Source organism: Clarias gariepinus, chromosome 22, assembly GCF_024256425.1.
Source record: "Clarias gariepinus isolate MV-2021 ecotype Netherlands chromosome 22, CGAR_prim_01v2, whole genome shotgun sequence".
NCBI classification, from domain to species: Eukaryota; Metazoa; Chordata; class Actinopteri; order Siluriformes; family Clariidae; genus Clarias; species Clarias gariepinus.
In genome coordinates this window covers 17,463,578-17,475,832 of record NC_071121.1, presented here as the reverse complement: position 1 = coordinate 17,475,832, position 12,255 = coordinate 17,463,578, and the positions used below count along the sequence as shown (strand labels likewise).

At 37.1% G+C, this 12,255-nt stretch overlaps 1 protein-coding gene across 4 annotated transcripts in view; it reads left to right on the top strand.

The window, feature by feature from the left end:
* Window positions 1-12,255, top strand: part of zbtb46 (zinc finger and BTB domain containing 46) — a 134,639-nt gene that overhangs the window by 37,687 nt on the left and 84,697 nt on the right. For all 4 annotated transcript variants that reach the window (XM_053483391.1, XM_053483390.1, XM_053483388.1 and 1 more), the window contains exon 2: window positions 7,195-8,164. In XM_053483391.1, the coding sequence (XP_053339366.1) occupies window positions 7,228-8,164 (937 nt within the window). In that variant the 5' untranslated portion in view covers window positions 7,195-7,227. The remainder of the gene's footprint in view (window positions 1-7,194; window positions 8,165-12,255) is intronic.

Genomic DNA, 12,255 nt, shown 5'->3' with positions numbered 1-12,255 from the left:
TCCTCGCAGGGTTGGCCTTTGTCTACTGAAGTTGGCACAATCTCCAGATGTAAAAGAATAAAGAACAGATGAAAAGAATAAGCTTAGTTGCCATTCAGGATAGATGTACTGGAGTATGAGGTTATGGAATGAATTACGTGTATGCCAGATTAAAGAGACGTGTCTTGAGTCTACTTTTAAACTGGAAAACTGTGTCTGAGCCCCGAACATTGTCTGGAATGCTATTCCAAAGCTTTGGAGCTAAATATGAAAATGATATACTGGGAACTACCAGAAGTCCGGAGTTTTGTGATCTTAAGGAACGTGGTCGATTGTAGCGTATCAGAAGACTGGTTAGGTATGTGGGAGCTAAACCATTTAAAGCCTTGTATGTAAGTAATACTATTTTGTGATTAATTCTAAACTGAACAGTTAGCCAGTGCAGGGATGAAAATATTGGGGTTATATGATACATTTTTTTGGATCTAGTGAGAACCCTGACGGCTGAATTTTGGATTAACTGTAGCTTGTTTACTGAGGATGCTGGGAACCACCTAGTAATGCATTACAATAGTCCAGTACAACAAGTTAATATATGTTTGGTCAAAGTTACAGTTTGTGTATGTGGACAGGTGTGTTGAAGGCCACAGCTTTGGGAAAGAAGTTGTTACTTTGTGTGTTACTTATGTAGGACCTTACTGACCAAAACCTTTTGCCCAATGGCAATAGTTAAAACAAGAGAGTATTTATTTATGTTTTTTGGTATTTTGGTACATCAGACGACAGGTACAGTATAGGATGATATATATTCGTTTCTATGGCAGTTACTTTACTAATTAATTCACTTAACTAATTAATTCACACACTACAGACAATTTGGAAATGCCAGTTAGCCTAACCTGCATGTTTTTGGACTGTGGGAGGAAACCGGAGTACCTGGAGGAAACCCACCAAGCACGGAGAAACATGCAAATTCCATGCACATGTGGGGCATCCACTTTTGCTCGCACCGGAGGCTACAAATGAACTAATGTAACATGTACTGTAACTGCAGAAACAGCAGCCTTGAAGAAAAAGTGCTAATGAGACAGTGAGACCATAACACACACACACACACACACACACACACACACACACACACACATATATATATATATATATATATATATATATATATATATATATATATATATCCTGTACAGTATATATACACACTACCATTCAAAACTTTGGGGTCACTTTCTAACTCCATAATCATTCCTAACATTGTAAAGGAAAAAAAAAAATGCAACTAATCCCCCTTGAACAGTTAATGGTGAGATGTGTCTGCTACTTATGCTCTGTAAAGACTTCATAACGCCTCTAATCTAAGGTGCTGTTAATTGGTCATTTTTCAGGCTGATAACTCTAAATGAACTTCTCGTCTGCAGCAGTGGTAGGTTTTGGTCTCGCCCTCCTGGGATGGCCTTCATGAGAGCCAGTTTCATTATGGTGCTTGACGGATTTTGCAAATGCACTTGACAATACTGTTCTTGCAAGAACTATTACAGAAAGGCTGACCTCTGTGACTTAAAATAACAACTAACTGTTGTTTTGTTGTTGTTACATAATAACCTAATTATATATATGCTATTTTATAGTTTTGAAATCCCCAGTATTGTTGTAGAATGTAAAAAATAAATCACTAAACAAAAACAAAGAAATTTGCAAGTGACCCCAAACTTTTGAACGGTAGTATATATATCCACACACAGTAGGTACTCAATCGGAATATTGGTTTTGCCGCATCGTACGGCGGCAACATTTGGGTTTGTGCGTTTGGTGGCTTTTACCGCTGATTGGCGCCAAATAACTATAGACTGATGCCACAGGCCTTAGTTCAATCTCTAAAAACTAAGTGAAACATTGTAGTTAAAGAATTCATAATCAGAGTACTTAAATTACAGTACAAATGTTATTCAAATTAAATTTAATTAGGAACTTATTAGGATCGAATTTAAGTGAAGTAAGCGTTAACACAGTGAGCCTTTAAATTTATTTTTCTAATTAGAAAAGCTACACATGTAGAGTTTTGTGTCATTTTATATTTCATGTTTTTAAAATTTGTATTAGAGTTATTAACTTAAATAAATGACCATAAAATAAAAACATTGTTAAGACGTTCTACTGCGTCAGCAGATGTCAGTGTCATTTAGCCCCGCTTGTGTTTTTGCATTATTATAAGAATGAAATGCAGTAGGCTGTTTATCATAATTTCTTTAATGAATGATTACCCCCGTTGCGCTGTACCACCGCTGGCAAAACCTTATGAAATACAAGTGAAACATTAAACGAATTTACAATCACATAAGGCGTTTCTTATTTGCATAAAACTATATAAGCTACATAGCCTTTATAAGACTCACAATGACGCAAAAATGTTATGATTTTGTAAAAACAATAAAAACAGGGTGCGCTATTCTGTATTGTTTTCGGTGAACTTGAGCGCGTCAGAAAATTACCCGAAACTCCGTGTATACTCGCCTCACAGACGTTAAAAATATATATACTTATAGAAAGCGAAATGTCTGCTTTTATTTAAACTAATGGAAAACAATTTTAGATGTCTAATTTTAGATGATGCAATCCGTAATTCGAAAAGTGAATTATACTACGTAGGAAGTACGCTGTTTTTCCCGACGCATACATAATCATTAGTCTACTTCTGCCTTGTCTGTGCGCTCTGGAAAAAACCTATCCATCCAGTTGAGTGCTGATTAGACTACGTAGGAAATTAAAAAAGAGGATAACGGCTCAACGTTCCGGAGCCCAAACCCTGTTTAAATTAAGTTAACAAATATTGTAAGTAAATAACAATAGGCCACGTTTAAAAAAAAGCATTTTTATTTATACTATAAAAAATAATCCTGCATCTATTTTTAGGCGTGCCAACTGCCACTTTTTAGTTAGAAGTTTTTAATACAAATCCTATAATGCCCACATGACATCAAACATTTCCCTTGTTAATGTTTTAACTATTTATTTGAGCTATTTAAACCATTAAATTAGTTATTTTACTATTTTAACTATTACTGTTTTGTTTACTTATAAATAACATTAAAACAAGAACAATAAAACTTTTCAAAATATTGTTGATTACATTTGAGCTGAAAAAACTGTTGTCTTTAAAAAATGTAACAGATGAGGACTCATGTCCATCAATCTAATATACAGTATGCTGGAGAAACTTCCGGTGAGAAGACACTGCTTTGTGTAGTTCAAAGACAAGAAAACCTTTAATACACACATTAACAGCCAAAGAGTCTGGAACGCAGAATACAGGATGCATCACACAGCCACGATATATACTCAGCAAAAAAAGAAACGTCCCTTTTTTAGGACTGTGTATTTCAACAATAATGTTGTAAAAATCCAAATAACTTTACAGATCTTCATTGTAAAGGGTTTAAACAATGTTTTCCATGCATGTTCAATTAACCATATTCAATTAATTAACATGCACCTGTGGAATGGTCGTTAAGACCTTAACAGCTTACAGAAAGTAGGCACAGTTCTAAAAACGCAGGACACTAAAGAGACTTGTCTACCGACTGTGAAAAACACCCAAAGAAAGATGCCCAGGGTCCCTGCTCATCTGCGTGAACGTGCATTAGGCATGCTGCAGGGAGGCATGAGGACTGCTGATGTGACTAGGGCAATAAATCGCCATGTCCACACTGTGAGACGCCTAAGACAGCGCTACAGGGAGACAGGAAGGACAGCTGATCATCCTCGCAGTAGAAGACCACGTGTAACAACACCTGCACAGGATCGGTACATCCGAATATCACACCTGCGTGACAGGTACAGGATGGACACAACAACTGCCCGAGTCACACCATCAGTGCTCAGACTGTCCGCAATAGGCAGTCCATGAGGAGAAGATGCACTGCAGTACTTTAAGCAGCTGGTGGCCACACCAGATACTGACTGGTACTTTTGGTTTTGAGCCTCCCTTCATTCAGGAACACATTGTGAAACATTTTTAGTTAATGTCTTATGGTGTTGAATCTTTTAGTGTTTATACAAATATTTACACATTAAGTTTACTGAAAGTAAAAACAGTTGAAAGTCAGAGGACGTTTCTTTTTTTGCTGAGTATATTATACTATAAGTGTATTATACCAAAGAATACCAGTTAGAAATACCCGAAATAAAATACCTCCCAGTTTTAACTATTACAGAGACATCACAGCCAGCGGTAGTTTTCAGAAGTTCTTTACAAGGTAAAGCTGTGTTGGGCTGGTGTTATGCGTAGAGTGCCTGAGAATTTCCTTAAGCTTAATTTATTAAAAAATATATATCAAAATTAAATGCAGTAGGCTGTTATGATCATCATGATTTTCCTTAATAAATAAAGAAAATATTTTAGCAAATTACATTTTTACATCCCAGTAGCACCCCTGTTGCGCTGTACCCCCTCTGCAAAACCTTATGAAATACAAATGAAACATCAATTGACACTAACAGTAAATCAATTTACTCAATTCACTCACAGTACTAAAATTACAGTACAAATTTAGAATTTAAATTAAATATTAGTTTCCTATTTGAATCAAATTTAAGCAAAGTAAATGTATACCTTTATATCTAGCCTTTCAAAAAACTGACTCCAAGTGTGCATCAAAAAAAGTTTGCCAAATTAATGTGCAAAAACTATATAATAAAACTATATAAGACTAAATAGCCTTTATAAGGCTCTACTCAGGGGCGGGTCTATACTGTGGGGCAGGATTGTGTGGGAAGTTACGTCACTCGCAGTCGCCAACCAAAAGGGAGAGATTTGAGCAATGGAGGTGAACCGAAATTATCTCATTTGTTTATCAAGAAATAAACACACAAAAATGACAAATCGCATATTTTCTTACTCTGAAGTGGACAGAAAAGCTATTACAATCTTCCCTGTTACATACGGTGGCCCTGAAGTGCAAAAAAAATTAACAAAACTGAAAACAAAATAACAAAACCCAAAACAAAATAACAAATTCAAAACCAAATTAACAAAACGGAAAACAAAATAACTAATATCTGACTGACCGAGAAGTGCAATACAAATTAACAAAACGGAAAACAAATCAAAAACCAAATAACAAAACGCAAAACTATTTTTTTTGGAGGGGGGGAGTTTTGTTGTTTTGTTTTTGGTTTTATTTTGTTTTCGGATTTGTTAATTTGGTTTTGAATTTTTTTATTTGTTTTCCGTTTTGTTCATTTGTATTGCACTTCTCGGCCAGTCCGATACAAACCGGAAAAGGTAGGTATAGTTTGCGAATGAAATGCTTACCGCTAATTGGACGAGACATCTGTCACTCAAGAAATACAGGAAGTGCTGTAGTAGCGGTAGACTTGTGTGTGTATGAATGTGCAAACATTGTTGTGGTTTTAAATATGGCGTACTTACGGTGGCCCTGAAGTCTAATAATTAGTAATTTTTTTTGCACTTCACGGCCATCATAGTTTAAAGTGAAGCAGACCAAACAAGAAACAAAGATAGAGAAACAAGTTCCTACTTCCTGTATATCTTGAGTGACAGATGTCTCGTCCAATCAGTGGTAAGCATTTCATTCGCTAACTATACCTACCTTTTCCGGTTTGTATCGGACTGGCCGAGAAGTGCAATATAAATTTACAAAACGGAAAACAAATTAACAAATTCAAAACCAAATTAACAAATCCGAAACACATGGCACATTTTGTGCACATTTTGTGTGGGAAACGCAATTGCAAATTTAGTTTGCAATTCCTTTTGAATATTGTCCGGGATATTGCTCCATACAAACAGGGTGCGCTGTTCTGTGTTATTTTCGGTGAACTTAAGCGCGTCAGAAAATTAACCGAAACTCGGTCTCATTTTGCTGCACCGGTGAGCACAGCGGTAATAGCCACTTCAATTGAATACCTACTGTATATATAGGCGGCAGGTGGTGTAGTGGTTAACACTGTCGCCTTGCACCTCCAGGGTCTGGGTTCAATTCCCGGCCAGGCTCGATTCCCGTCTCTTTGTGCATGGAGTTTAGGGCTGCAAGAGCGAATGGATTAAAATCAATTACTAAAAGGGTTGGCAACGAATTTTATAATCGATTCATTGCGACGCGGAGACATTTGATTATTAAAAAAAACTTTAGTTGAGCGCGAAGCGGAGTGAACACACTCGGAGTTCGGCGACGCATAGACAGGACGGAGCAAAAATAATTTTTAAAAAAACAAGCTGAGGTAAAGGAAAGATACATGTCAGAGAAATCCATAATCGAGTAAATGTCTTTCCTGCTGGGTCTCTAACTGGTATAATCAACATCCGTGCATGCATGTACTGTTTACTATTACACTGTGACCACGTGTGTGCGCATACACACGTGACACAAACAAAACATTTGCATGTGTGTACAGCGCGCATGTAAAGCAATAGCAAGTCTCATTAGAGACGTTAAAAATCCATTTTTCGTCTCTGCTTAAGGCTTGGTCTGCCCTTTGCCAGCCCTTTGCCACACACATACACACACACACCCTGCCTCGTGCCCTAAGCCTCCTGGGATAGGCTCCAGGTATAGATGATGAGTGAGTGAGTAAGGTTTTGGGATTTTTCTCTTGCCACCAGAGTGGCTCTGATGACTAAATCTTGTTGTAAACATGGTCAAAGAGGGGAACTTCCTTCCAGAACTTTAATACTTTGATTAGGCTACCCTTTACGGTCAATTTAGGACATCTTTGTCTTCCAACATATTGCTGATTTTCTGTTTATAACCCTCAGTCTCTTTTATTACTATAGTTCTGCCCTTATCTGCTGGAAGCACTATTACTGTAGTTCTTTAAAACTGTTTCTTTAAATAGCAAAGACATAGGACCTCTTCACACTTGGCATTACCATCAGTTTTGAGTGATCCAATCACAAGTGGACAGCCAAAACAAAGCTCTTTGCATCGAGTAGTTTGAATTTATCTTCAGTGACCACTTGTAATCATATTTCATTTTTTGCTAGATAGAGGAAGTCATGCATGTTTATTTTGTCAACCTACTGCTACATTTGTTTTAGGATCTGTAGTACATTTACGGGTTGTATTTTGGGCATTGTATAATTTCACTACTAGTATTTTAGTACATTATATCAGTATTGCTGTTGTGCAAAAGACTGTTGTTCTAATTGTTATATGTGTGGTTGCTTTGTTCTCTCCAATCCAGAATCTATTCAGAAGATATCCACCCAGTGATCCAATGAACAACCGTAAGGAAGACATGGAAATCGCATCACACTACCGGCAGCTCCTACGTGAGCTTAATGAGCAGCGGCAACATGGCATCTTGTGTGATGCGTGTGTGGTAGTTGAAGGTAAGATCTTCAAGGCACACAAGAATGTGCTGCTAGGGAGCAGCCGCTACTTTAAGACACTCTATTGCCAGGTAAAAAAAGGAACAGAGCAACAGGCTACCATCACACATCTGGACATTGTGACAGCACAGGGTTTCAAGACTATTCTGGACTTCATGTATTCTGCACACCTGGCACTAACCAGTAAGAATGTTATTGAGGTTATGTCTGCCGCCAGCTACCTGCAAATGACGGAGATTGTGCAGGCATGTCATGGCTTTATCAGGGCAGCGCTGGACATTAGCATTCGTTCTGAGCTGGCTGACATGGAGCTGTCCAATATAGAGATTGGTGGCATAATTGGCACAGGAATGGGTACTGCTGGAGGAGCCTCTGAAGCACTAGTTTCCATGATCTCAGCTCGCAGCTCTTCACCATGGCTGGTACGTCGTACCAGTCCTGCCAACTCATCAGGGGACTCAGCAATTGCCAGCTGCCATGAAAGTGGCAGCACCTACAGCAAGGAGGAGCATGAACCTAAAAGCCACGAGGAAGCATGGCCAAATGAGTATCGCTCACTTCAAGTCAAAGAGGAGCAGGGATCACCATCTAGCGCTCAGGACAGGACCAGCCAAGAGGCACAGGGAACACCCATAGAGCAGAGCAATGGAGGTGAGGGGGGCTGGCAAGCACCTGGTTCAAGACGTAGGAAGAACCGAAAAAACAAGGACACAGTAAGGCACATCATGCAACAAAACGAGAGCAGTAGTTGTGGTGGTTCTCCGATGCCTTCCATGATTTCAACAGCCAGCTGGAGCTACAACAATCAAGCTGACATTCCAGGTAGGACCATGGGCTTTGTAAAGTGTTATCCTTGTAGTGAACAAATGTAAAAACGATTTTTGCTTTGTAAGTGGTATGAGATTAGATTTCTGTTTTTATAAGATGATGTCTTTATCTTTAAAGTGTAGGGTTAAAAAACTTATCTGCTCATTAATTTCCACAAGACACATGGGACACAAACAGTGGAATCACCCTAAAAAAATAAATAACAACATGCTGTTATGGGGATGGGATAAGCCTTGCTTGTCTAGGCAGCATTTAGCTGCTGGTGCTGTTAGTTATATAGATCATTAAAAGTAAGGCAATTCTAATCTCTAGTGCATTTGAGGAGTCTGTAAAATAGGCTCACATGCTCTTTAGGAATACAGGATAATTAAATTGACCTCAGTGTCAGAGTGAGGATTAACTCGTTCGTGTGTGCGCTTGTCTGTGTGAACATATTTTTTAAAGCATGTAGATGTCCCCACAATTATAGGAATGTCTAACAGTTTTAACCTATAAAAAAACTGCAGCCTAAAAAAAAAATAATAATAATAAAAAAAGAGACAAAATGCTTCCTTACCGAGGTTAGGGATATGGGTAGATTTATGTAAAAACGTTAATTAGCTACATTAATTAATATGTTAACAGTAGTTTTTGACAAGGATAGTAAAACAGTGTGTGCATTCTCTATTAGAAGGCTTTATTTTATGTTTTTGGATTTCATTTTATAGGTATATTTTGAGTTTTTCTTTTTAGACTGTTCCGATAACAATCATGGTTTATTTAGTTAATGATTTACATTAGAAGACTAAGAGTTGGTCCTTTGTCCTTCTCCCTTATTAACATAGCATGAGCTTTGTCTAATCTTCCTTTAAAATAACATATATAGACATTTAGGAAAAACAGACAGAAATTTTGGAAATGTTATGCTACTGTATGGCAGTCTACCAATTAATTGCATGTTTGCTAAACTGTGAACTAAATTTTAATTCATTTTGTAGGTTTCCTTGCTCAAGTAATATTGTTGTAATAAAAGATCTGTCACTTACCTTCAGTAGGACCATGCAGTTTTACTTTTTTTGGTATTTAAATTTGATACAAATATGGGTCTTTTTAAGATACATTTTACTAAATTACAAAGGAGTTTTGGTATTTTAAATGCTGTTTTCATGACAAAGCAGCCAGTTAACATATTGCACAGTAAAAATGAGTGGCATAATTTCACTTGCAATATGGCCTGAAGTTTAAATTTATGTCTAAGGATTAGGCATCTGCAGTAGTCATTATAATGATTCATTGTCATAGCAGCACCAGCTAGCACCATTGTCATAGCACCTCCAACCGGGAACAATGAGGATTCTAATCTAAATTCTATTTTTTTATTTTTTTGCATGATAGGAAAACAAGAATAATAGTAAACTTTAACGGGCATGTCTATTTTAGTTTCTATAGATGTGTCAAACAATGTCTTTAGTGTATACTGAAAGCAAAAGAATTGGTCTTGTTGTTCCAGTTCTTTCAGAAGGGATCATACACCAGACAAAAGTTAAGACTTCGAACCCCACAGTGCTCACTATGATGTTATTCTTTAATATGAGCATCTAATTTCCAACAGGATTTATTTATCTTTCTATTTTTATTGAATTTATTTTTGTGAATTTTTATTGAAACAAAACATTGAAATACTTCCTGAGGCTTTTCAATATTAAGACTACCTTTGGATAGAATGATAGAAGATGAAGGATAGAAGAAGTTCACAATGCTAAAAAAACAAATTTAGCATTCCTTTTAAAGGGTTTATTCTATTTAAAACAACTTTGGTCAGCATATAACTATATAAAATCATCATATCGTTGTGAACATTTTTTTATGTCAAATAGTATTGCCATTATGGGAGTATTGATGAACATGCAGTCAGAAAGTGTGGCATAATTCCCTAATTTTGTTGGACCACCTTTTGCTTTGATTACGCCCATGGCATCGTTTCATTAAGCTTATGCAACGTCACAACATTTGTTTCCGTCCCATTACTTTCTCTCCTAATGGGAGAGTCAGACCCTTGTGTAAAGTCTTCTCAAGTACCTCCCAAAGATTACCACAGTGGTTAAGGTCTGTGGTGGCCAATCCATGTGTAAAATTGATGTCTCAGACTCCCTGAACCACTCTTTCATATGCATGGCATTGTCTTATTGGAATCTGCCCATGCCATTAAGGAAGGAAAAAAAAATTATTGATTGAAAAACCTGGTTATTCAGTATATTCATCAATTGACCTCATTTTTTTGGGCACATAACATTTCTGCAACTATACCTGACCAACAGAAGTAAGCCCAGATTATGGGCTTGTATGGTAGGCACTAAGAAGGTCACATCATTTGATCCACTTCTCTTCTTTCCCCTTCCACTTCTCTTCTTTCCCTTGCTTATACCTACACAACTGTTTAGTCATACTCACTTGAGTTCCCCATTGTATAATGTGTGTAAATATACTCTAACATTGCCTATAAAAAATAGCAGTGAGATCTTCTGGTCTTTTGCTTAAGTTTTGTTAAAAATGACCCCCCATCAGAAGAGCAGAGAATGTCATGGTAACTCGGGAGTGCCTTGTGTAGCTTGACACAGATACGTACTGTATACACACTCAGGTGTGCTCATTGTCACTTAACGAATCAGGTCAATGTATATTTTGTGCAATGTTCAAGCAAGGATTCTGGCTGGAACACAAGTTCTAACAGTTTAACTAAAAAGAAGAACCAGTGGAAGTAAGACAGTCAGCCAATAAATTGAAATCAAACCTGCATAATAAACTTGAGTGAGCTTATGAGTCTGGGCCAAGACACCATCCAAATATATCAGTTCAGCATAACTCTTTGTGTCCATGCTTCATTATTACACAATAACAGATAACAGGCAACAATGTCTGCCAAACAAAAAAGGCAAAATTTTAAGTGGAATATTCTAATTCGAATGAGGTTCAAAAACAATTAATTTACAGAAATTATTCCATCTTTTGCAGAGAAACACTTTTAGAAATAAATTATTTCTCCAAAATTAATACAAATATCTTCATTAAAGCAACAGTTCTAGACAACGAAATACTGAGGAATATACTGCAGAGAACTACTGTTCTACTGTTTAGTACTGTTACGTACAGTACTAAAGAAATATTAAATACATTTATACTACAAGATTCCCAATGTTTTTTTTTAGCTGGTTTCCCACAATATTCTTCTGACCCCTGGGGCTGTGTATAGTTATAGCCTGATATCACCCAAATGAGGATGGGTTCCCGATTGAGTCTAGTTCCTCTAAAGCTTTCTTAATGTTGTCACCTCAGAGAGTATTTCCTTGCCACCGTCACCTTCTACTTGCTCATCAGGGACAATCTGATAGCTATATATATGAGCATGACAGAGGAGTGTTTCCGTTAATGTGTGTATGTTTGTGAAAGTCATCCTACACAGTAGCCTCCTCCCTCCTTCCTCCTCTTGCCCAAAAATATTCATATAAAAAATATAACGTAAAAGTAAAACTAATTAACCTTCACTTTATCTTTGAAAAGAATTAGGCTGTATAATAGAGGAGAGGGGGAGAGGGGTTATTGTGTAGGACAGCTTAAGTACATACACGTGCACACACACACACACACACACACACACACACACACACACACACACACACACACATGCATCGTTATTGACTTGCAATCGAAGGTTTCACTGGTATGTTAAATGTAACCGCGTTGTCCCTTCTTTAAATCGTGTGGGGAATTCCGGATGCCATTTGGTCAGCAGTATTACACTTTTTTGGACTGTGAACTCTTTGTTGAGGATTTCTTTGAAATTTGAATTATTCACCATTAGGACAGCCTTACAGGACAGCCATTTTTTATCCTCATGCTCCCGAACTGATTCATTGAAACCGCTGAGGCACACTAATTTCTCCTGCACCTCCACATGTGCACACATACAATATACCGGACTTTTTATACATTTACTTACACACTAAAAATATTGTATATAATTGTAAATATTGGTATCCGGTGCACTGTAGTGTCTATTTTTTGTACCATATATGTTAGTTACTTACATGTTCCATGGTCCATTTGTA